Genomic DNA, 27,283 nt, shown 5'->3' on the forward strand with positions numbered 1-27,283 from the left:
CAATACTGAAAATGAAAAATTCACTAGAGGGACTCCATAGCAGAGTAGATGATACAGAAGAACGGATCAGCGAGCTGGATGAAAGACTAGAGGAAATCACTCAAGCTGAATAGATAAAAGAAAAAAGAATGAGAACAGTCTAAGGGAACTCTGGGACAACATCAAGTGTACCAACATTCATATTATAGGTGTCCCAGAAGGAGAAGAGAGAGACAAAGGGGCAGAGAATCTATTTGAAGAAATAATAACTGAAAACTTTGCTAACCCAAGGAAGGAAACAGACATCCAGGTACAGGAAGCACAAAGAGCTCCAAACAAGATAAGCCCAAAGAGGCTGACACTGAGATGCATTATAATTAAAATGTCAAGAACTAGAGATAAAGAGAGAATCTTAAAAGCTTCAAGAGAAAGGCAACAAGTAACAGACAGAAGAAAGCCCATAAGACTATCAGCTGACTTCTCAGCAGAAGCCTTACAGGGTGGAAGGGAGTGGCATGACATATTTAAAATGCTGAAAGGAAAAAACTTACAGCCAAGAATACTCTGCCTGGCAAAGTTATCATTCAGAATGGAAGGAGAGAGAAAGAGTTTCCCAGACAAGCAAAAATTAAAGTTGTTTATCACCAAGAAACCAGTTTACAAGAAATTCTGAAGTGACTTATTTAAGTGGGAAAGAGAAGACCACAAATAGGAATAAGAAAATTATAAAAAAAAAAAAGAAAAGAAAAGGTAATAAAATCACTGGTAAAGGCGAAAATGCAGTAAAGGTAGCAGATCAATCACCTATGAAGGTCAAAAGACAGAAGTACTAAAAATTCCTGTTTCCATCATAAGAGGGTAATGGATACACGCACACAAAGTAAGAGGTTAGATATGATATCAAAAACATAAATTTTGGGAAGAGAGGAGTCAAAAACATAAAGTTTGGGAAGAGAGGAGTAAAAAGAGTAGAGCATTTAGAAAAAGGGCAAAATAAAGAGACCATCAACTCAGTATAGATTGCTGCATACATAGGTTACTATGTATTAACCTCATAGTAATCACAAACTAGGAACCTATAATAAATACACAAATCATTAAGACAGAAGAATTCAAACATAATACTAAAGAAAGCCGTCAACCAAAAGGCAAGCGAGCAAGAGAAGAAGAAAGGAACTGAGAAAAACTACTAGAACATCCAGGAAAAAGTACAAAATGGCAATAAGTACATATTTATCAATAGCTACTTTAAATGTCAATGGACTAAATGCTCCAATCAAAAAGCATAGGATGGCCGATTGGATAAAAAACAAGATCCATATATATGCTACATACGTGAGACACACTTCAGACCTAAAAACACTTGCAAACTGAAAGTGAAGGGATGGAAAAAGATACTCCATGCAAACAGCAAAGGAAAGAAAGCTGGGGTAGCAATACGTAAATCAGACAAAATAGACTTTAAAACAAAAACTATAACAAGAGCCAAGGGCACTACATAACGATAAAGGGAACAGTCCAACAAGAAGATAAGACACTTGTAAATATCTATGTACCCAACACAGGAGCACCTAAATATATAAAGCAACTATTAACAGACATAAGAGGAGAAATAGACAGTAACACAATAATAGTAGGGGACTTTAACACTCCGCTTGCACCGATGGATAGATCCTCCAAACGCAAGAGGAGTGAACACAGGGAGCACCAGCACTCCTCCCTGCAGAGTCAGGGTTCAGTCAGCCCTCCTGAGTGCGGCCATTAGCTCTAGACTAAAACTTTTCTGCACACAGGTATCTTTGTGAGAAAGTTTATCAGTGTGACTGTCATGAATACATTCATCTTCAAATGAACGGTCATCTTCAGAACAGTCAGTTCTCTTATAGGTGGTTTATACGTTCCCCAAAATCACCATCCTGTGCAAAATCATGCGTTAAAAACCACAGGATTCACGGGGAGAATGGGATTGGGGAACAACACTCAAAAACATATCAGTGATACATAAAACAAGGTAGGAACCTAATAAAAGGGGTAGCACGGTTTTACACATGTTAAGTGACTATGAAATAAATAAATACTACAATAAATATGACCCTTTCCCTTGAAAAAGACCCGACGCTTGGTTGGCGAAGTGGACATCAGAAGAGTTGCAAGCTTGTGAGTTACTGTGAAGTAGTGGAAGGAGAATGATCTGGAATCTGACGGATGTGGGTTATGGGTGTAGCACATCACAGGCACTGTGACTTGAGGTTGCTGCAGACATCAGAGGTGTGTCTGTAGGCATTTTGTGAATTCCTACATGTTTCAGTGCAGCCACAGGCAGGGTTCTGCACTTCCCTAGTGTTTCTTGTGGATGCACTTGAGTGTAAGCAAACATGAACTTCACGTTATGTTCAAGTGTTTCCTGATCCACCAATCTCATTGGAACAAATTCACATTATCAGAACAGAAACTAACTCTATCTGGGTTTGACATGCAGCTTCTGAATTGGTCGATTGGGGGAATGAAGATATAGAAAGATTAGACTTTGTATTAATTTTTTCTCAGTTCAGTAACTAACAGTATCATGTTAGTTAGGAATTTCAGAATAAGTCCATTTTATTAACGGTCACATGGATCCCAAGTATTCATTACACGAGCTCGCTCACTGTGAAGGTCTACACAGTGTCTGACTCCCCAGAGCTCTGCAGCGGCTCCTTCTCCCCAGGATAAATCCTGCAATGTTAAGGCCCGGCCTGCGCCCCTTGCCCGTCTCACCCTGTCCAGCCTGATTGTCAGCCCTCCCTGCAGTTCCCCCAGCCCTTCAGGAATGCACCACTGCTGTGGTTCTCTCAGACCAGCCACACTGTCTCACACCTCTGCAGCTCTGCCCCCTCGTCTCTTCTGACCAAAATGATTCATGTGGCCACAAAACTCATAGTTTCTTCCAGTCTCAACCCAAACACCTTGTGTCCCATGGAGCCTTCCCTGCCACCCTCTGGAAGCTTTAAGCACTTTCAGTAGGTAGTTGTGTCCCTACTTAAGCTGCAGATTTCAGAGCCCTTCCCCAAACCCCAAACCTATGGAAGCCACCTCTTGAGATGGGGGTTATGCCAGGTTATCTACAAACGCTTCCTTTGCTTTGACTGTTGGAGAACTATTTGTATTCAGCTGTAAGACTCTTGGCAGGCACTTGTGTCTGTCACAGTATCCTTTGTGTCTGGGACTCAGTAAATGTTTAGGAGTGAATGAATGCTGTCGAAAGTTTTGGGTGCTCTGCAAGAATCCTGATGTATTAGGCTTTACTCTGGCCTTTTCAAGGGCCTGAAAAATCACCTCATTTCCCAGTAGCATTCACCAACCACGTGTAAAAACTAATAGAAATTGTTGGTATATAATGAGAAATGAGGTTTTTATAAACTAGTTTAAGAGGTAAATTAACAAAAGTATGATAGACATGTGAATAAACCAGGTAGTTTAGAGAACTGTATTTCCTTCTCACCTTTTTTTTCTTCCCCGAAGTCTGAGAATTGGTAGTATTTGTGGTAAAGCTGTTCTCACACTTGCCTTCCTTTACCAATTGTAATTTAAAGTATTTCTTCAAACCATGCTTGTTCTTCAGCTGGGATTTGCTGTAGGATACCCTTTTTTGTTTGTCTCTAATGGGACATTATGGGGGTCAGTTAGCCCAGATAATGCACATTTCATCCTCACACAGGTCGATTAGTTTTGCCATAAGAAAAACAACCTTGCCTAAGGCCCTTCTATCTGGGTCATCCATTGTGCAGACACCTATTTTTGGTGCCAAGAACAGCAAGGGAAAGCACGCAGATGGTTCTACCCACCCAGCGACACTATGAGAAACTCAGCTGGTGGCCCCAGTGCTGGCCAGGTGGTTTCATCAGTTGATCTGAGCACGTGTAAGTGGAGAGGGGAAAACCCTTGTTAAATAAAGTAACCTCTGTGCTAATTGGCATGGTAGAGGAGAGCTATTCTGGTTTACAAAAGATTGGTCAAGTTGCCTAATTATAAAAATACAATATGGAGGTGATAGCCTAAAAATCCAAAAGATGGGACATTTCTCCAGAATGCCATTGAATTAGCCCACCAAACACAGCCCCTTCTAGGAAAAACCTTTTTTTCCCAGTTAAAATGTTCAAAAGACAGGTGATTGCCTTAACATTTAAAAGTTGCCTAACATTTTTATATCTTTTAAATTTTTAAAGGTTAAGTTCCTAAGACATATCTTATGCATGTAATTATTTAAAAGAGCAGTTACAGGAATTTTGGAAGTAAGGTTTGTAACTATGCAAATAAGGTTTTATTCTTCCTCTGGTTACACGTCTATGAAGTTGTCCTAGTTAAAGATTTTAATTTCCAGTATATTTATCTCAGGATTATAAGTTTATTCACTTTACTTTAGAATTTGTAGCACACGATCCTATTTCCCGGCACCATTCTTAACTTTGCTGTTCTATTTATTGTTTTTTGTAAACAACTTCCAGAAAGGCAAAGTTAGGTTAAAGTAGCTCACAATGTTGAAATGGCAATAGGCATAAAAGCATGTTTCTAAAGGCTCAAAGTAATAAATATTATTTATTATGATTATTATAAAAACGGATGAATTTGAGTACCATGGATTATGGATGTGTTCTACTATTTTCTTTTTATTGCATTCATGTTTGAAAAACATCTTTTATTCTCTGATGCTTATACACTGCCTCTGTTTATCAAAAGTTACAGAAGATAGCATGCATAATTCAACAAAATTAATTTATATTTGGCTTTAAAATAAGTGCTTGTGTTTACAGTAGAATAAATTGATACCGAATAGTCTTAAGATCTTGCTCTAAACAGAATAATGAAGCCACTCTCTACGGAACTGATTGAGGAGCGTTGGGAAGCTATCCTGGAAGCCTGGCACCCTGCTTCTGTCCTCCCTGCATCCCACTTCATGTTGAGAAGAGGTCCTTTGGAATATTACCAAACATGCATCTAACCGTGCAGCCATCTGTTGAAACTGTCGTAGAGCAAAGAGATAGTAAAGTGTTTCACAGCCTTCCCAGAGGGATTGGAAGCTGTATTCTGAAGTAAATAGGAGGGCATGAGATGGGTCCTCAAAATCCTTGCCATTCAAAGTGCGGTCCATAGACCAGCTGCATAGTCATCCTCTGGGAGCTTGTTAGAAATGCAGACTCCCAGGCCCCAGCCCGGACCTACTAAATCAGACTCTGCATTTAACAACATTCCCCAGGTGATTTTTGTGCATATTTAAGATTGAAAAGAATTAGTCTAAGTACAATTAATTGAGTACCAAATCAGAAATGAGATCTTCTATAGATAAAGCTAGCTTCAAATATATCCTAGTGTGAACATGTTCTCCCTGTGGATGATGGCTAAGAGCTAATGGTTACAGAACCCTTTCCATATATGTCGTCTGTTCTAAGCATTTTACATGTATTAGCTCCCTTAATGCTCAGAGGACTCTATGAGGTCCGTGCTATAATTGCTTCCCATTTTACAGCTGAGAGAACTGAGGCATACAGAGGCTGCGGTTAACTCCATCTACAAAAAAGAGTTACTAGTCATGACTGGACAATGGAAAATTTCTGCTTTATCAGGTAGAGCCAAAAGAATAAAATGGGATAAGGAACTAAGCTTTTTTTTTTTTCCCCTCAATACAAATTATAAGAGGCAGCTGAATAAGAGCAAATTTTTCTCTCTTAATTTTATGAGCCTTGCATTTTCTATTTTTAAAATATCATTTATAATTCATATCCCATATGTCCCACCCACAGCAAGCACGTGATCTAATTATTTTAACCTTCCAACGCCTGACTTCAAAAAAGATATTTGAACACTTTCACATGTAAACTGATGAAGTGCTTGTGGACTTGATAGGTAATTGGTGAACTCTAGGGATGTGCTGAAGGTCAAGTTGCAGTGTGGTAGAGGAAATGTTTGCATAGAAAAATAAAAGCTTCTCCTTATCCTTCCCCCTGTGGCCCTGCGCCACAGCTCTTCCTGGGCTGTGCAGGGAAGGAGGTGGGATGGTCTCTGTTAGGACCAGCTGAGGCGGCATGATCAGCTTGAGAAAGCCTAGCTCCTGCCTCCCCTGGCCACTCTGATTTTAAGGCAGGCAATTTTTTTTTTTTTAAGATTTTATTTTTCCTTTTTCTCCCCAAAGTCCCCTGGTACATAGTTGTATATTTTTAGTTGTGGGTCCTTCTAGCTGTGGCTCGTGGGACACTGCCTCAGCATGGTTTGATGAGTGGTGCCCATGTCCGTGCCCAGGATCCAAAGTGGCAAAACACTGGGCCACCGAAGCGGAGCATGCGAAATTAACCACTCAGCCACGGGGCCGGCCCCAAAGCAGGCAATTTTTGACTTGATAAATTATTAGGAGACATTTTTCTCTTTTTTATTTTGGTAAAATATACATAACATATAGATTTGCCATCTTAATCATTTTTAAGCATATGGTTCACTGGTATTAGATTCTTTCATAATATTGTGCATCCACCTCCATAGCTCTTTTCATTTTATAAAACTGAAACTCTATGCCCATTAAACAATAACGTTCCATTCCCCACAACCCTGCCCCTGGCAACCACCATTCTACTTTCTGTCTTTATGATTTTGACTAAGTACCTCATATAAATGGAATCATACAGTATTTGTGTTTTTCTGACTGTTTTATTTCAGTGAGCATGATGTCCTCAAGGTACATCTGTGTTGTAGCATATGTCAGAATTTCCTTCCTTTTTAGGGCTGAATAATATTCTATTGAATGTATATACCACATTTTGCTTATCCATCCATCTGTCAATGGATACTTGGGTTGCTTCCACATTTTAACTATTGTGAATAATTCTGCTATGAATATGGGTGTACAAATATCTCTTTGAGACTCTGCTTTCAATTATTTTGGGTATATACCCAGAAGTGGAATTGATGGATCAGTAGTTCTATTTTTAATTTTTTGAGGAACATCCATGCTGTTTTCCATAGCAGCTGTACCAGTTTAAATTCCCTCCAACAGTGGAACACTTATGGGTTCTAATTTCTCCACATCCTCACCAGCATTTGTTATCTTCTGGTTTTTTATATAGCCATCCTAATAGGTGTGAGATATGATTTACATTTGTGATTTACATTTCCCTAATGATTAGTGATGTTGAGCACCTTTTTATGTGCTTATTGGCCATTTGTATATCTTATTTGGAGGAATGTCTATTCAAGTCCTTTGCCAGTCTTAAATCAGGTTGTTTTTTTGTTATTGAGTTTTAGGAGTTCTCTATATATTCTGGATATTAATTCCTTATCAGATATATGATTTGCAAATATTTTCTTCCGTTCTATGGGTTGCCTTTTTACTCTGTGAATTGTGTCTTTTGATGCAGAAAATTTTTGAATTTTTATGAAGTCCAGTTTGTCTATTTTTTCTTTTGTTGTGTGTGCCTTTGTTGTCATATCTAAGAAATCACTGCCAATCCAATGTTGAGAAGCTTTTGCCCCATGTTTTCTTCTAAGAGTTTTGTAGTTTTAGGTCTTACATTTAGGTCTTTGATCCATTTTGAGTTAATTTTTGCATATCGTGTTAGATAAAGGTCCAGCTTTCTCTAGGGAATGGATATCCAGTTTTCTCAGCACTATTTATTGAAAATACTGTCCTTTTGCCATTGAATGGTCTTGGCACTCTTGTCAAAAATTATTTGACCATATATGCAAAGTTTATTTCTGGGTATTCTATTCCATTGGTCTATATGTCTGTCTTTATGCCAGTAACCACATTGTTTTTATTACTACAGTTTTGTAGTAAGTTTTGAAATCAGGAAGTGTGAGTCCTCCAGCTTTGTTCCTCTTCAAGATTGTTTTAGCTATTCAGGGTTCCTTGAGATTCCATATGAACTTTAGAATGGGTTTTTCTATTTCTGCAATAAATGTCCTTGTGATTTTGATAGGGATTGCTTTAAATCCATAGATCACGTTGGATGGTGTTGACATCATAACAATATTAGGTCTTCCAATCCATGAATGTGGGATGTGTTTCCTTTTGTTTATGTCTTCTTTAATTTATTTCAGCAGTGTTTATTAAATTTCATTGTACAAGTCTTTCGCCTCCTTGGTTAAGCTAATTCCTAAGTATTTTATTCTTTTTGATGCTTTTGCAAGTGCAATTTTTTTTGTAATTTCCTATTCAGATTGTTCATTGTTAGTATGTAGAAATGCAACTGATTTTCATATGTTGATTTTGTATCCTGCTACTTTGCTGAATTCACTTAATTCTAACAGTTGGGTATTTTTGTGGAATGTTTAGGGTTTTCTATGAATAAGATCATATCATCTGCAAAGGGAGATAATTTTATTTCTTCTTTTTCAGTTTGAATGTTTTTTATTTCTCTTTCTTGCTTAATTGCTCTGGCTAGAACTTCCAGTAGTACTATGTTGAATAGAAGTTGTGAAAGCAGACACCCTTGCTTTGTTCCTGATCTTAGAGGAAAAGCTTTCAGTCTTTCAACATTGAGTATGATGTTCTCTGTGGGTTTTTTCATATATGGCTTTTATTCTAGTGAGGTAGCTTCCTTCTGTTGCTAGTTCATTGAGTGTTTTTATCATGAAAGGGTGTTGAATTTTGTTAAATGCTATTTCTGCATCAATGAGATGGTCATTTGGTTTTTTCCCCTCATTTTGTTAATGTGGTATATTACATTGATCAGTTTTTCTACATTGAACCATCCTTGCGTTCCAGGACTAAATCCCACTTGGTCATGGTGTTTGATCCTTTTAATATGCTGTTGAATTTGCTTTGCCAGTATTTTGTTGAGTATTTTTACATCAGTGTTCATAAGAGATATTGATCTGTAGTTTGCTTGTAGTGTATTTGTCTTTGGTACCGGGGTAATACTGGCCTCATAGAATGAGTTGGGAAGTGTTCCCTCTTCTTCCATTTTTTGGAAAAGTTTGAGAAGAATTAATATTAGTTCTTCCTAAAAGTTTGCTAGAATTCACCAGTAAAGCTATCAAGTTCAGGGCTTTTCTTTTGTGGGAGTTTTTAAATTACTGATTCAATCTCTTCACTAGTTATAGGTCTACTCAGATTTTTTATTTCTTCATGATTTAGTCGTGGTAGGTTTTGATTTCTAGGAACTTGTTCATTTCATCTAGCTAATCCAGTTTTTGGCATATAATGTTCATCGTACTCTCTTATCCTTTTTATTTGCATAGAATCAGTAATGGTGTTCCTGCTTTCATTTCTGATTTTAGCAATTTGAGTCTTCTCTCTTTTTTTCTTAGTCCATTTAGCTAAAGGTTTGTCAGTTTTGTTGATCCTTTCAAAGAACCAACTTTTGATTGTGTTTATTTTCTCTTTTGTTTTTCTGTTGTCTATTTCATTTATCTCTGCTATAATCTTTGTTATTTCCTTCCTTCTGCTGGATTGATGTTTGGTTTGTTCTTTTTTATAGGTCAAGTTGTATAGTTAGGATGTTGATTTGAGATCTTTCTTGTTTTTTAATGTAAGCATTTATAGTTATAAATTTCTCCCCAACACTGCTTTCACTGCATCACCTAAGTTTTGATATGTTGTGTTTTTGTTTTCATTCATCTCTAAGTATTTTCTAGTTTCTGTTGTGATTTCTTCTTGGATCCGTTAGTTGTTTAAAAGTGTGTTGTTTAATTTCCACACATTTATGAATTTTCCAGTTTTACTTTTGTTTATTATCAACTTCATCCCAATGTGATCAAAGAAGATGTTTTGTATAATATCTGTCTTTTAAAATCTCTTGACTATTAATTTGTGGCCTAACATGGTCTATGCTGGAAGATGTCCTGTGTGCACTTGAGAAGAATGTATATGCTGTTGTTGTCAGATAGAGTGTTTATATATGTCTGTTAGATCTGGTTGGTTTGTTGTGTAGTTTAAATTCTCTATTTTCTTATTTACCTTCTGTCTGGTTTTTGTTCTATCTGTTGGTTGAGAGTGGGGCTATTGAAGTCTCCAGCTATTATTGTAGAAATGTCTATTTCTCCCTTCCATTCTGTCATTTTTTGCTTCATATGTTTTCCTGATCTGTTATTAGATGTGTAAATGTTTATAATTGTTATAACTTCTTGCTGTGTTGAACCTTTTATATACATACATAATGTCTTGTCTGAGTGTGAGTTTCTTTCTGTTGATCTTACTTTGAGTTCATTAAACTTCTACATGTTTATATTCATGTCTTTCCTTCAAATTTGGAAAGTTAGCAGCCATTATTTCCTTAAATATTCTCTCTATCCCTTTCTCTCTCTTCTTTTTCTGAGACTCCCACAATGTACATGTTGATTCACTTGATGGTGTCCCACAGGTCCCTGAGGCTCTGTGTACTTTTCTTCAATCTTTTTTCTTTCTCTTCTCAATAATTTTCATTATCCTATCTTCAAGTTTGCTTATTCTTTCTTCTGCCTGCTCAAATCTGCCTTTGAATCCCTATAGTGAATTTTTCATTTCAGTTATTGTACTTTTCAGCCCCAGAATTTCTTTTTGGTTTCTTTTTAGGTTTTCTGTTTCTTTAATGATATTTCTATTTTGTCCATACATCATTTTTTTCACTCTCTCCATTTCTTCCATTAGTTCTTTGAGCATTTTTAAGATGGTTGTTTTAAAGTCTTTGTCTAGTGGATCTGCCATCAGGTCTTTTTCAAGAACGATTTCTGTTGATTTATGTTTTTCCTTTGAACAGGCCATATTTTCCTTGGTTTTTTGTATGCCTTGTGGGTTTTTTTGTTGACAACTGGACATTTGAATCTAATAATGTGGTAACTCTGGAAATCATATTCTCCTCCTTTCTCAGGGTTTACTGGTTTTTATTATTGTGGAGTTTTTTGTTTGTTTGTTTGTAGGCTGTCTCTGTACCAAGGATCAGCCTGAGGTGTAAACTTAAGGGCTCGTCAGGTCTTTTCTGAACCTGTACCTTTTCTGAAACTGTACTGTATATGCAGTTGCTTTTGAATGTGCTAGTCTGTAATGTCTGGCTCCCCAAAGGGGAAAAAGGGAAAAATGAAGTAGAGGATAAAGGGTGCACTAGAAGTCACTTCAGATCGAGGGGGAGGGGTTTGCAACAATGACCACCCTGCTCTTTGTCTGCAACACTGTGATCAGAAACAGCAACCAGCAGGACTGGCCCAGTGGCACAGCAGTTAAGTGCGCACATTCCACTTGGGCGGCCCAGAGTTTGCTGGTTCACATCCTGGGTGCGGACATGCACTACTTGGCAAGCCATGCTGTGGTAGGCATCCCACATATAAAATAAAGGAAGATGGGCACGGATGTTAGCTCAGGGCCAGTCTTCCTCAGCAAAAAGAGGAGGATTGGCCCCAGATGTTAGCTCAGGGCTAATCTTCCTCAAAAGAAAAAAACAAAAAAACAAAACAGCAACGAGCAATCAGAGCACAGATCCCTGATATTTTGAGGACAGCGTCATTTTTGCCCACTCTGGCTCCCACAAGCTGCATGCAAGCTGCTCCAGGAACAAGTGCACAGCGGCCTGCCACAGGTCTTGGTGTAGAGGATAGGTAACTGCTATTGTGCTAAGAGGTGAAATTGACAGAAATTAACTGCAATTTACCCTCCAAGCCTTTTCCTGGATGTAGCCAGCTTTCAGTAGATTCCAGCCTTCCAAAATAGGTATATCAAACAGATTCTACCAGTGCAATTGTCGTCTGTAGGTGGAGAGGCAGATTCCTGGTGCTTCTTCCTGTGCCGTCTAACCCAGAGGCAGTATTTGGTAATGTAGTGGATTTTATTCAGCTTTCTGGAGGAAACTAAAGTATGAAGTCATACAAAATACTGTTGTATTTTGGTTTTGGTATTTTAGGTTTTGGTACCTTTGTTCTAGGTTACAATAGGAAGGAAGGAGCATCACCATTACAGCATGAAGTGGGATGGAGGGAAAGGTGTCAGTTATTCTTATGAAAACCCTATCCTGAGGACATCTCTGGTGTCCACAGATGGTATGCATCTTAGTGGTGGTACATAGCACTTACTGCTTCAGCGGCTGAGAAACAAGGAAGCCTGCTCATGTACGTTCTGCTACTGGCTAGCTACCTAGCTATATTAAAGTTTATTTGTAAAAGAAAGGGCTTTGAAATAAATTATCTCTAAAGGCAGTTCCAGTACTGAAATGGTGTGATTTACCACCTTAAAATTTAACAGCTCAAGCTTTGAATTTCAGTCCAGAATTTCTAAAGGCCTTTTCCATTCATATTTAACATGTTTGTTTACCTCCTGTCTGAAAATGGGAAGTGGTTTATTTACTTGGGAATTTGGTAAGCACCTTTATTATTATTATTTTTTTTTTTTTGAGGAAGATTGGCCCTGAGCTAACATCCGTGCCCATCTTCCTCTATTTTATACATGGGATGCCTGCCACAGCATGTCTTGATAAGCGACATGTAGATTCAAGCCCGGGACCCAAACCGGTGAACCCCAGGCCACCGAAGCACAACGTGTGAACTTAACCACTGCGCCACCAAGCTGGCCCCACCTTTATTTTTTTAAATATTTTTAAGAATCACATTCTTTCTAGGCAACCCATAAAGAACAACATCCATTGATGTTCCCACTTTTAAGTGCATAGAAAGAAGCCTTTTATCCTAAAAGTGCTACTCAGAGTTTGCACATTGGACAAAATATTATAGTTATCTGCTTTTTTACAAGTTATTTAAGTTATTCTTACTGTTTAGTGTTGTTTAGAGCACAGATTTGTTTAGACTATAGTGTTTAGAGTTTGCTTTGGAATCAATTTTGGTCGCTTAAAAATATTAATTCCGGGGCCGGCCCCGTGGCCGAGTGGTTAAGTTCGCACACTCCACTGCAGGTGGCCCAGTGTTTCCTTGGTTTGAATCCTGGGCGCGGACATGGCACTGCTCATCAAACCACACTGAGGCAGCGTCCCACATGCCACAACTAGAAGGACCCACAACAAAGAATATACAACTATGTACCAGGGGGCTTTGGGGAGAAAAAGGAAAAAAATAAAATCTTAAAAAAAAAAATTAATACCTCTTTTTTCTTCTTGGTAATCACCTTTTACCTTTTTTAAAAATTTTCTCTCTATTATGTTACTGAATAATAATTTGATTTTCTTATGACAAAAATATGTTCCAATTTCATTGTAGAAAATCCAGAGAAAATAAGCAAAAAGAAGGGGAAAAAATGACCTATCATCCCACACTTTGGAGAATAACCAGTATAAACATCTTGGTGAATAACTTGCCTTTTTTATTTTTTTTTTTCAAAAACAGAATCGTTCTTTACCTATTACTTTGTAACTTGTTTTCCCAATTAGAATATGATATGTTATTGTTAAATGTTCTCCTATGAGAACATCTTAAAAAGTTGCATAGGGGCCGGCATGGTGGCATAGCGGTTAAGGTCACGCCCTCTGCTTCAGCGGCCCGGGATTCATCAGTTCAGATCCTGGGCACCAACCTAGCACCGCTTGTGAAGCCATGGTGTGGCGGCATCCCACGTAGGCAACTAAGGACTTACAACTAGGATGTACAACTATGTACTGGGGCTTTGGGGAGGAAAAAGTAAAAGAGGAAGATTGGCAACAGATGTTAGCTCAGAGCCAACCTTCCTCACCCAAAAAAGCATACCTTTAAAAAAGAAGTTGCATAATATTCTGTTTATGAATACACCACAAATTACCTAAGTCACCTGCCATTAGACATTCAGGATTGGTGTGGAATGTGTGTGTGTGTGCATGCTGTCGTTGAATGTCTGTTGAATATCCTGGGAGTTATGTTTTGCCTGCATCCGTAATACCTTGGAATAACTTTCTAGAATTATATTAATAATCTAGATGCAATAACAAAATGAACATTTTTTGAGTGTTTGCCATGTGCCAAGCACTGTGCAAAATGCTTCATCTGGAAAATCTCATGTAATTCAGTCCTCCAGCAGTCACCTCAGGTAGGAATTATTATTCTCCCCATTTCATAGACAGGAAACTGAGGCTCAGAGAGCTTTGCTTTCTGGTCAGGGTCACAGAGATAGTACATGCAGGCAGAGTAGACGCTGATTCTGGGGCTGGTGACCCTGTTCCAGCTTGCACTTCAGCACGGCCCTGCTACTTTACATACTGCTTATTTTTATACTCCTAAAAAGTCATCTTTGTGCTCCTCTTCCCTTTTTCTGGCGGTGCCTTCCTCTGCTGATACCATATGCTCTGGTTTGGATTTCATCCACACCATGTGTGTGTATTTTGCCCTTGTGTACACCACAGCTTCCTCGGAACATCCGTGGCCTTCCCACTTTTTCTCCTTGAGACTTTCCGTTTCCTTCACTTCCCACTTCTTGTTCACCCATCTGCTCGAGAACGACTGGGCGTCTTTCCTGTCTCCTGGTTGCTATATTTAGCCTGTTCCTGCTGCCTGTAGTCAGTATCAGTTCTCTTGTCTGCTTCTCTTCTTGTGATCTGAGAATACCACTTGGAAGCTTAGCAGAACTCCACCCTGGTGCCCTTCCTGCCCGACTTTTCTCCCAAACCAAGGACCCCGGGGTTTTAATTGGTCTGTGGACAAAGACACTGCTGCAGCCGGTATAATCATTGTGAGCACAGTGCATGTTAGGGCCATGCCACAGCAGCCTGCATGTCAGACCCCAGCCCCCAAAACATAATTATCTGAAGTAAAAATGTAATAGGGGCGAATGGGAAAGACAGAGAAGGCTTTTTGTGAAACCTCAGCTCCTGCTCCGGCTCAACTCAGTGACTGGTTCTTTACCCATGTGCCACATTTTTCTGTCTCCGCTCCTTTGTTTACTGGGTCCCTTCCTCCTAAACCATCTTTATTCATCATTTCTTCTGAGTCAAGTCCCCCTTCATCTTTAAGATCCATCAAAAATGCTGCCCCTTCCAGAAAATCTGCTTTTATTTCCCCTCTGCAAATTGAAAGTCATCTGCCCTCCCCAGAATTGTGACGGCTCCTCTTTCGTATCTTTTGCAGCACTTACCTGACTCGTCTCTAGGCTTTATGTAGGGGTTTTGCCTCCTAAACTTGTGGAGGTTGGAATCCATGTCTCATTCATTATTGTATTTCCCACAAGGCCTAACACAATACGAATGAATATATTTGTTGAAGAAATTAATAAGTGAATAAATAATAAACTACATAAGCTTGTTCTAGGGTCTGGCTCGGCGGCCTAGTGGTTAAGTTCGCACACTCCACTTTGGCAGACCGAGGTTCTCAGGTTCGGATCCTGGGTGTGGACCTAGTACCGCTCATCAAGCCATGCTGTGATCCTACATAAAAGCCAGGAAGCATCCCACATAAAATAGAGGAAGACTGGCACAGTTGTTAGCTCAGGGCCAATCTTCCTCACCAAAAAAATGAAGAAGAAGAAGCTTGTATTAAAACCAAGAAATACCAGTGAAACATTTAACAAAATTGATATATAAAATCATGTATTGTAAAGCAGTTTAAACAACTAAGATGTATAATATTTGACTAGAAGTGTAATGATACATCAACTGTTTTGCTGTGAATGGTGGTGGAAACACCACTTTTTAAAAAGCAAATTCAAAAAACCTTTTCTTCAGTCAAAACAAAAATTGTTTAGCAAATAACAAAACAACACAGCCAAATCATACGTGAATGTTTTTCAAGGAAAACAATTTAGTTAAGCAGTTTGGTATTAGAACTCGACATTGTAATTGTGAATCTCTCTTAAAGAAAACTGAGATATGAGGTTATTCATTGGAAGGGCAATAGTAATTAAGCATAGGAAAGAATGTGTATACAGGGAAGAAATGAGAGTAGTGGGCCAAGTGACTTGGGTTCTCAAATAGCTGTCTACACCTTGGTATACACTCGCAGAGGATGTAGCTTACAGAGCGAGAGACTGTGTTTCCTGTAGGAGACAATGAGAGAATCTACCTCAGGTTTGTTGTGAGAATTAAATGAGTTAATGCATGCAAAGCTCAGTGTCTGCATATTATAATCGCTATTAAAGGGTTAGATGGTAGCTGTTTTTCTCTTGTGGTGGAGTGGCCCTCATCCTCTTCCCTACAGGGCTGCCAAGTACAGTTGGTATATGTTGCACACAGTGGTCTGCATGTGGCCCTACTTCATAATCCTCCATCACTTTCTTGCCTTGCACGTCAATTTGCCATCTAAAACTTAAGACAGTGACAGGTTTTTAAGCCCTAATTAATCTTTCTCGGCTAAGCTACATAAAGGTTTTAAAATCAGAAACCAGTGTTTTCCAACAGTGAATCATAAAACCCTATACTTAAAATCCATTTCACTCTTTTGACTTGATTATAAAAATTTTTTTAAAAGAAAGAATAATTGCCTTTATTGAGTACCTGCTCTATGCCAGATACTCTCCATGTGTTCTCACTTTGCTCTCTCACCAATCCTGCCAGAGAGGGTTGGGAGGACCAAGAAATGAAGGAACTTGTCCAAGATTATGTGGCTGGTAACTGGCAGAAAGAGGGTTTGAACCTGGGTGTGTCTACTCCAGAATTCCATCCTGCCCTACCGTACGCCCTCCTGTAATGGAAGGCAGATCCTATATGCAGAAGCAGATAGAGTAAGCATTTATCTTCAGTATCTTATTTATACATAAAAATTACACTAACAGGTTGTTTTCATAAAACCTCAAGGCAATTAGCCAAGCATTTGTTTTTGATTACAGAGGACCAGTTTAAGGAAAACAAATGACTAAAGCTGTTGGTGTTTAAAGCATGTTAATTGGGAGGAGTGTGGAGCATGAGAAGCTAAGAGAGAAATGTAAAGTCAAAGTTCCCACACTTTTAGAAGCTTGATTCTTGGTTCTTTCTTTTGTCTGTAATTATGTAATGTAGTGAAGAATAAATGACAAGCCACCCTTTTGCCTCCCAGTGATCCATTTCTGCATATAAAGTCAAAGTGATGTTGAAGGGTTTAGGAATGTTTTAAGATTTAGCAAACTCTAGAGAGATAACACACTGGATTTTAAACTTCCAAATGGAAAAGGTTCTTGGGCCTCTCAACCTGTTTCAACCATAGTGCTCCTCTTATCTCATATAGTGAGCTTTCTTTTAGAAAAGTTTAAATGAATGAAAGTTGCCGTTTTCCATAGTGTAGATTTCATTCGTATTGAAATTTTATTTGGGATTCAGGTGAGCGAGATGCTCCTCAGGTCCACCAGAGTCTAAAGCTAAATTGCAAACTTGGAAAATTGTTTTTTTATATCCCCTCATGCTCACCAAGTGAGTACGTCAGGCTGCCGTGCTCTCATTGCCTCCCCATGCCCTTGTGCAAATTGTGCACTGCACACTTATGCAAATTATGCACTGCAGTCTCATTGCGTTTTTTATCACAGTAATGTTCCTGCTAGTAGAGTAATGTGTTTGGAGGAAGGGACCCCTTTGAGCTACATACTTCTCTCCAGCTCTTCAATGCCTCACCACCAGCAGGCCAGGCCTCTCTCCTCTAAAGTATCTCCTCTCAAACTCTTCTTCCCTCCCAGCTTTGAAAAAAAGCAAACTGAATAAATAAATCCATTTAGGTCGGAGTGACTGCTAGAGATTAAAGCTCCCAAGGGCTTTTGCATTTTAAAAGAAGTGATTGCTTAATCAAAATTAAACTTATACATGGAGTAAATAGAGAAGATGTTTGTAAACCAGGAGGCAGTGCATTCCTAGTGTTCTTTGCCACTCTGGGCTGTCAGCACCCCGATTGGTAGCCACATGAAAGGAGAAACTCAGACCACAGCAGGGCCCCCCTTCTTTTAAAAGACTGGGAAGCTCTAGCCTCAGTACAATTCTAGACTCGTCCAGTTGGGTTTGTGTCCGTAACACGTTGAAAAGGTGACTTGTTCAGTAGAAGGGACAGGAGGCAGGGACCAGGATTTCCAGAGCAGTTTTTCTTATTTCATTATAAGACTTAAGTGTACTCTGCCTCATACTTTGGTAGTTTATATAACTTTCTTCTTCCAGCTACTCATGTGTAAGCTCCTTGGGAGAAAAGTCTCTGACTTTTACCTTCTCCAGAGTGCTGAATTTAGGCCCAGATTGGGTAGAGTATTACTTTCAGTTACATGACTTGTTAATGGCAGGACCAGAAATAGAACTCAAATTTCCTCACGCCATATACCACTCTAGTGTTCTATGCATTCTACCACTATTTCAGCTATCTATTGCTGCATAACAAGCCACTCTAAACTCCCACTCCTTAAAACAACAGCACTGCTATTTCTCAGAGGTTTACGGGTTAGGCATTTGGACAAGGCTCAGTTGGGCTGTTGTTCTGCTCCACATGGTGTTGACTGGGTCACTTGCTTAGCTGCCTTCAGCTGGCTTGGCCTGAAAGGTCCAGAAAGACTTCATTCACATGTTTAGAATGTCAGTGTTTCTCTTGTGGACTCTTTCTCTCCATATTTTCTCTCCTCTCTTTCAGGATCTAGCCTGAACTTCTATACAACATGTAGCTATCTCTTCCTCTAGTGAAAGCAGAAGTAAGCAGAAGTTGGCAGGCCTCTTAGACTAGCCCCAAACTGGCAGTTTGACTTCTGCCGCATTCTCTGGATCAAGGCAATTCATAAGGCCAGCCTAAATTCAGGGGGAGGGGAAATAGATACTACCTCTTGATGAGTAGAATAGCATGTACATTGAAGGAGGAAGGAGTTGATGGTGGCCATCTTTGAAGACTGACCACAACCATAGTTAACAGTAGTTGTAGCCTTCCTTCTCTAATTCCTACAGTGTCCTGATAGAGCAAGGAAACTCAAACCTGTGCAGAAACAAAGGAGAAAAAAGGAGAAGAAAAAGCCCTAAAACTCCCTATTCTTTTCCACCTTAAAGCCTTGCCAAAGAGTTAGGAAGATGGCACCACCTACCCATAGGCCCTTGTAATCATCTCTTGGCTGAGCTTCTTCTGGTGGCATTTGTCCTTATTTGAGTATCAGAGGAGAGGCTGCTGAACTTTGTGGGGTATGTAAAGAGCATGATTAGTGCTTGTGTAATCTTACAGAGAGCATTTCACAATAATTTTTTAAAGCTACTGCTATGTCTGTTTTCTGTGTCAAGCATTTAAATACATATTCTTAGGGGCTCATTCTCCAGGCAGCAGTTAAAAACAATACTTTCCAGTGCTGCATGTGTGTGTTGCTAAAATGGAATACACCTACAAGTAACCTTTTCAACTGTTAATTTTCATCTATAAGTCAAATTATACTCAGTTTCTAAGAAAAAGCATATCTCGGTAAGTTTCTCTTCCCTTCTTTAATATATGAAAGAACAAGCATCTGAGACTGGAAAATCAATTTTCTAGCCTATTTCAGCTCTGGCAACATCCATTTTTTGTGTTCTAGCTAACTTGGTTTAAAATATCCTACATAATGAGGATTATTCTCTTTCTCTGAGAAAAACTTCCATAATCTTCTAAATTTCCTTGGGAAATTTTTTACGTGTATTATTTTTTCCTTAAAAAAGAAACCAGACTTTATTCCTTTGTTGCAGTTAGATTGTGTTTTACCATTTAGCTAATTACTCATCTCAGAGTATTTTTCCTAGAAACAATCAAATAAATAAAATGTTCTAGTGTCATATCAAGAGAGGAAATGTAAGAGCAGCTATTTATGGACTGTGGGGGCAAAACTTTTCCAAGTGCTTTGGGAAATCTCACATTTTAAGAGATTATCGTTGTCTAGAAAATGATGAGATTTGTCTTATATAAATGGAAATCCTTGGTTTCCCAAATGTATGTGAGAGAAAATGTAATGTTTTGGTAACAGCTGCCTAGAGAGTATGGTCCGCTGAAATCCAATTTACTCTCCCAATTTGTGTGGCTCAATAGTTATTGAAGGTATTTTATGTACTTTTTTTAAACAAGGTTTTGTGGGTAAACATTTACACATGGCACAAAGCTAGCATTCAATTAGGAAAAGTCCAGATTTTTTTAAACCTCCAATTACTCTTTCTCTATTTTGTTTGTGGTAGCAATGGTGGATTTGCTCCTGTTTATTTGCTGTTTTCTTTTGTTTTGTCTAGGACTGAAGAGACATTGTGCCTTTTTAAAATAGTCCAGATCATTTAGAGAACTTTGGGGATCTCATTTAAATTATTTTTAATTTCCATATTTTTACCCCTTTCATTTTAGGAAGAAGAATTAGAAGCCCAAATTTCCTTCCTTCAGGGACAGTTGAATGACCTCGATGCCATGTGCAAATACTGTGCGAAGGTGATGGACACTCATCTTGGTGAGTGAACTACTTTAGCCCTGGGGACAATGATAGTTATAACAATAGCCACTAGGCCCTGTGTTGAGTGTTTACATGAATAACTCATGTGATCCTCACAGCAGTGCTGTGGTAGAAGTATACTATAACTGTCCACATTGTGCAGATGAGGAAACTGAAGCTTGAAGAAATTAAGCAAATTTCCCAATATTATATCACTAGTAAGTGGAGTTGAAATTCAAGATCAAGGATTCTGGCTGTAGATTTCAACTCTTAACTGCTACACTGCCCTTTGTAAATATCTACCTACCTCAAACCAAAATGAAATCTTGAGGTTTCAAGATCAAATAGTTACCTCTACTGTTGTACCAACCTGTCTATAATCACTAATGTGATTATTATTTCGACAATGCTTTTGTAAGTATACGTTTTTTTTAACTACCTGCGTGAAATGCGTGTCAGGACCACATGACCTCCTCTTACTTCTGACTGCTTATATTCTAAGAAATGTCCTTGTCTGAAGTTGAGTTTATGTGTGAGTCATACATATGTCACATTAGAAAGTCTTTAGACACTATTCTATACGTTTGTGAGAGTCCTCTATTTTTTATTAGAAGTGGTCTCAGCTGGATCACATAGGTATTGCTTCAGTAAATTCATGCTGCTTGCAAAAGCTTTTATAATACATATTGTTACCGCTTTTCAGCCCATCTGTAGATGTCCTTTCTTTGTCCACTCTCCAGTGTCTCAGTATCTGTAGTTTGGGAACGAATTAGGAAAATATGACATACTATAATGGAAATGGCTGATATGCTGCTCTATGAGTGTGGAGAAATTTCAAACCAAGTATTGTAAGAAATCAGGATGCAACCCACCTGTGCGGGGAAACCAAAGAGAATCTACAGAGTCCTCTTCCCACTAGCAGAGGCCCTGAGAGTGGCCCGTCTCTGGGGCCATCACTGAAAGTGGACTCTGCCTCAGACCCCTTCTATCTCTAAGCCTATTAGGTCATGCGTCCATTGCATGTGACCAAAATCGCTGTCATTTGGGAGTAGCCAAAACCACCCTAGTGGCCAGGATGTTTATTACCATGTAATAAATGTTCTTGTATGGATTTGGAGATGCTGACCTAAGTGGCTGGCTGCCTACCAGTGTCTTATTAGGCACTGGGCTGGCTTGGCCCTGTTCTGTCCTCAGCCTTATTTCTACTGTCTTGACCACACCTTCAGAGAAAAGGGCTCAAGGGGAGGAAACAGCAGGAGAAACCCTGCTGTAGATGCTCAAAAGGGTAGTATCCATTATCACAGCAGGAAACATTACCCCTGTCACATCTGATTCCACCCCCTTCAAAACGCCACTTATTTATATGCTGTTTTATGATCATTTTTAAAAATTCTTATAGAACTAAGTTTACATGAATCTCATCTTAGAGCATCACACTTTAAAATGCATCAAAAAGAGGTAATGAAGAGATAATTTATATATAAATAACTAATTTTAATAGATTATTTCAATGTAATTTTAATTTTAAACTAAGTTTGTGTGTACATGTGTGTATATGTGCATGCACATCTGTGTTTTTTTTGCTTCTTTGTCTACGTGGGTGACTTTTGTATTACTTGATTTTGGTTTTGACGAAAGTTGGAGAACAAAGGAATGACTGAGAGAAAGATTTACTGGAACTCTAGAAAATCCTGTTAGGAAATTTCCAAGTTGTTTGGTCCACATAGCAGCTTTTAAAGCAGCTTTACTTAAGCAGCTTTACTTAAATTTTCAAACAGCTTTTGCTCTGATTTTGGTCTTTCAATCAGCACTAAAAGAGCGTTTTCTCTTTGCATGGGAGGGGGAAACACTTCAATTTAAGAAAAGCCCCTACCAGCTGTGAATTTTGAACTAACCACAAAACTAGATTTGTTTTTATGTGTACATTTCACTTTCAGCCAGAATCCTTTCACATAGCTGCCAACATCTTTCACCATATAAATAGCACGGCTGTCTGTTTAACATGGGATTGGGGGATGCTACAGAAAATTCCTGGCGCAGGGCCCACAGATGCATTTTATTTCATCTGCGTATTAAACTGCATAATAAACCAATAAGCATTGCTGTTCCTGTCTTGTAGGCAATTTTGATTCTAAGCAAAGATTAGAGGAAAACACAAAGGCTAATTTAAGGCAAAGCTCTTGATTTAATTTTTGACTTATTATACTTCCTTTAAAAGTGATTTTAATACCCTAGTGTTTTTTTCCATATGATGTTTTCTATTTTTCCTGATTATTAAAGTAGTACAAAATTGGAACAAGCATGGGAGAAAATACTTGCAAATCATGTATCTGACAAGAGGTTAATATCCAAAATATATAAAGAACTCATACAACTCAACAGTAAAAAAAATCCAGTTATAAAATGGGCAGAAGATCTGAGTAGATATTTTTCCAAAGAAGACATGCAGATGGCCAAGACATACACAAAAAGTTGCTTGACATCACTAATCATCAGGGAAATGCAAGTGAAAATCACGCGATATCACCTCACACCTGTTAGAATGGCTGTCATCAAAAAGATAAGAAATGAGGATGTGGAGAAAAGGGAACCCTTGTACACTGTTGGTAGGAATGTTAATTGGTACAACCATATGGAAAACAGTATTGGAGGTTCCTCAAAAAATTAAAAATAGAACTACTGTATATGGTCTAGCAATTCCACTTCTGGGTACTCATCTGAAGAAAACCAAAACACTCACTTGAAAAGATACATGCACCCCCATATCCACTGCAGTATTATTTACAATAGCCAAGACATGGAAACAGCCTAAATGTCCATCAATGGATGAATTGTTAAAGAAAACGTGGTGTGTGTGTGTGTATATATATGGATATTATTTACACAGTGGAATATTATTTAGCCATAAAAAAGAATGAAATCTTGCCATTTGCAACAACACAGATGGACCTCGAGGGCAATATGCTAAGTGAAATAAGTCAGAGAAAGACAAATACCATATGATCTCACTTATGTGTGAAATCTGAAAAGAAAAAAACCAAACTCATAGATCTAGAGAACAGATTAGAAATGGATGAAGGTGGTCAAAAGGTCCAAACTTCCAGTTATAAAATAAATAAGGCCTGGGCATGTAATGTACGGCATGGTAACAATAGTTAATAAGACCATACTGCGTATTTGAAAGTTGCAAAGAGAGTAGATCTTAAAAGTTCTCATCGCGAGAAAAAAAATTTTTTGTAACTATGTAAGGTGACAGATGTTAACTAGAATTATTGTGGTGATCATTCCACCGTGTTTACAAATATTGAATCTTTATGTTGTACACCTGAAGCTAATATAATGCTATATGTCAGTTATACCTTAATTTTTAAAAAATAGAACTGAAATATCCACTAGCAAGTTATTGATTATAATATAGTAATGCAATCTTTATGAAGTACTTTTTTATTTATTAACACAGGGAGATATTCATGATCTATTATTAAGTGAAAAAGCAAGTGGCAGAATAGTATACGTTTGATGTGAAAAAAACCATTAACAGTGGTTACCTGAATGAAAGAAGATTATAGAGGGACTTTCTAGGGACCCAATCTTCTGTGCTTGGAAAATGGAGGACCCTCACTGAGCATCTGTAGATGGCGGAAGAGCATGGAACTAGCACCTGGGGGCTGATCTTTACACTGCAGGCAGGAGTCAGCTGTAAGAGTGGCTGGAATGGTATCTGAGAAGGAGACAGCCTCATGGAGCATCAACCAGACAGAGGGTTGAAACCAGGCTCTGTCACTTCCTAGCTTAGCCTGCTTATGATTGTGTCTTCATATATAAAACAGAGATACAAGTGTCTATCTTGCCAGTTTGTGGCCAAGATAATATATTTTTAAAGCCCAGCACAGCATGTGACCCAAATGGGTATTCAACACAAATCCTCTCCTCTTTCCCCTTAACTCTTAACTGTTCCTTCTCAGGGAGAGACTCATCCAGCCAGTGACCAGAGAGCTGGGTAGTGACTTGTGTAGTGCCCCACAACCAGTTCGGGGAAGAGCTGGGACCAATACCACATTCCCAGTACCTACCTGAATATTCCTTTATCAAATAATGCAAGAAGATGCTGGAATTTTGGATATGCTGATCCTAAGATTAGGTGTGTGAGCTCTCTGAGCAAGAATAGCTTTATCAGGACTGCATGATGCTCTGCGCTCCTTGGCACGAGCACCCTGAGCTCCGTGTTTCCCTGGGCCACAGGCTGCTGAGACAGCCATGAGAACTGCCTGAGAAACTTTTTCTAGGAGTTATTTCTCTGTGTCTTCTCTAATGTTAATTATTTTCACTAAATTCCTTTCATTTCAAGAGAATTCCATGTCACCCTGTATTTTCATCAGACATTGCAGTAATATCTTAAAATGTCAAGTACGGTTCAAGCCTGTTTTTATAACTGATAGAACAAATATAGCGAAAATCTCCTCAGTTAAAAATTATATAAAAGCGTTTGTTCAAATGGTCCTTTAATTATAAAGGTAGTGAAGTTGACAAGTTAGCAGTATTACTTTATGGTTCTGGAACCCAAAACTGAAAGAGTTTGTTTTATCAAAACTCTACCAAAATTCTAATTTTATTGCCTCCAAATAATTGAATTATTTGAATTCAAAGAATTAGAGACAGAAATGGAAAATATGTGTTTTATTAAATCTAAACTTTTCCTGTCAACTTCAGAAGACTTTTTTCACGTGTTCATTTTTCTGTTGCTATAGTTACTCCCCTTCCTGTCTTCCTGACAGTTGAGTTGAAAGCCATTGACGGTATTAACCTCTGTGGCTGAGCTCAGGCTATTTTTGGATTTGCCATACTTCACATGTAATTGCACGTGAGTGAGCAGCTGGGCTGAGCTGCCAGCTGTTTATGGGGAGTATGAACTGCTCACTGTGCTGGCCTCTAATGTCCACACCTGACTGCTCCCACTGGCAGTATTTCCATTCATCTGTTTGGTGTTTAGACACTAGTTTCCAGCAGCTGGCCCTTTCATCGGTGGTTCATGCAAACAATGGGAGAGGTAAATGCAGTGAATTCAAGGGGAATTAGGTTTCCCGTGCTCTTATTGAGAGTACTGTAGCTCATAAGATCTTAAAATGTTAAAGACGTGGAAGCGCTGAAAGCCATCTCAGCTGTTCTTCATTTCACAGATGAGGACACCAAGGCCCAGGAAGGATGAGTGACACACAGCTGGCTAGTGCCAGGAATCCAGACCCAAATCCAGGCCTTGGCTTCTCTTTCACTAATTCTTCTAGTGAGGCCACACTTGAATCAGCACTTGGATTTCAGGTCTTCCGCTATTTTATTGCACACATCCTTACTTTGCACTTGTCATAATATTTATGCAAGAATTAGCTGTAAGAGGAGGCCAGTTTTGAAAATCAGTTTATTTGCCTCTGCAAGAACTTTATAAACCTGATTTTCTGATGTTTATGAAAACAGCTTTCAATGGATGTCTTTGGAAGTGTTCAATAAGGCAGTTAACTAATGACATTTGAAAAACAGAAGAAAAATGTGATTACTGGACAGCTTTCTCTCTGTCGACCACACTGTGATAAAAGCTTTTTGTGATTATTTTAAGACTTTTAAGTACTGCATTTAATTGTGGGTAGCATAGTCCTCTTTAGAAGGAAAAGATATACTTCACCTGAAGATCTTGTAAAAAATGCAGATTCTGATTCAGTGGGTCTGATGTAGGGCCTGAACTTCTGCATCCTAACAGCCCCCAGGTGACCTGATGTTACTGGCTGCTGGCTCCTTTTAGCAGCAGGTAACAAGAGAACTTAAAAATTTTTTGGGCAAGGGGCTGGCCCCGTGGCCGAGTGGTTAAGTTCGCACGCTCCACTGCAGGCAGCCCACTGTTTTGTTGGTTCGAATCCTGGGCGCGTACATGGCACTGCTCATCAAACCACGCTGAGGCAGCGTCCCACATGCCACAACTAGAAGGACCCACAACGAAGAATATACAACTATGTACCAGGGGGCTTTGGGGAGAAACAGGAAAAAATAAAATCTTTAAAACAAAAATTATTTGGGCAAAATTCAATTAATGTGTTCATAACCCTATTAATATATTCAAAACCCCACACTTCAGGCACACGTGCAGCTAAACTCTCTGGGCAGAGAGCTCAACCTTCCCTGGCAGTCTGATGTGGCCTCCAGTCATCTGAAATTCAATTCTTTTTTCAGCCTCCCTGAACTTGTTCTATTCTAGCAGAAGTCTTTGTCCCCCCTGGTTTTATTATCAGAAGACTTGACACAATTGGTCAGCATCTTCCTTGTACCAACCCCATACCTATTTAGGAAAACTTAGCAAACTATACACTATCTTATCCTTTCCCAGGCTGAGATACCACAACTCTGATCACATGGCCTCAATACAGACTATCCATCTTTCATCATTTTGTTTTCCATTTTCTGGCTCTCTCCCATTTTCCCACATGCTTTTCGAGAGAAGGAACCCAAATTGAATATCCTTCCCTCTCTTTCTTTTTTTAAATATAATTCCCAAATCGTTCATCTTTCTTAAACTGTGTGACTGCATAGTCTGTCCTCACCCCTCCCTACCAGGCTGACTCTCCATGTCCTCTCACCCCGGCCCTTACCAGCTATTGGCCCAATAGGCAACAAACTTATCCAGCCCATCTCTGTGGAAACAGGCTTGCTGCCAGTTGCTGGAAAGCTCAAGGACTTTGTGGCCACCACAAGCATCTCATGCTGAGCTTGTGAGTAGGGGAAGGTGAAACCCAAGATAAGAAGGCTAATGTTCATTTTTAAATCCCAGCTTTACCAGTTAACTTCCACTAGATCCTCATGTCAGCAAACCTCTTATGGCCTGAGATTTACAAAAAATATATCCATCTTAAACCCAGTTCAAAGGTCTTATTTGACTAAATGATGTAATTTCAGGAGAGTCTTAGCCAAACTGCTCTCCTATCTCATTGCTCCCAAATGAAAGGGCATGATGGCAAAACCCCAGGATGTTTCCAATTAGTAAGGCCCTCGCTAGGTTTCTGCTTTCATTTTTAGAAGGACGTATTCTCACAAAAGCATCTAGTCATTACTGGAGCTTAGAGAGCTTTT

General features: G+C 38.9%; 1 protein-coding gene across 21 annotated transcripts in view; it reads left to right on the forward strand.

The window, feature by feature from the left end:
- Positions 1 to 27,283, forward strand: part of TBC1D5 (TBC1 domain family member 5) — a 565,096-nt gene that overhangs the window by 521,933 nt on the left and 15,880 nt on the right. For all 21 annotated transcript variants that reach the window (XM_070575957.1, XM_070575968.1, XM_070575969.1 and 18 more), the window contains one exon: positions 20,092 to 20,191. In XM_070575957.1, coding sequence (XP_070432058.1) covers positions 20,092 to 20,191 — 100 coding nt within the window. The remainder of the gene's footprint in view (positions 1 to 20,091; positions 20,192 to 27,283) is intronic.

Source organism: Equus przewalskii, chromosome 15, assembly GCF_037783145.1.
Source record: "Equus przewalskii isolate Varuska chromosome 15, EquPr2, whole genome shotgun sequence".
In the NCBI taxonomy this organism is placed as follows: Eukaryota; Metazoa; Chordata; class Mammalia; order Perissodactyla; family Equidae; genus Equus; species Equus przewalskii.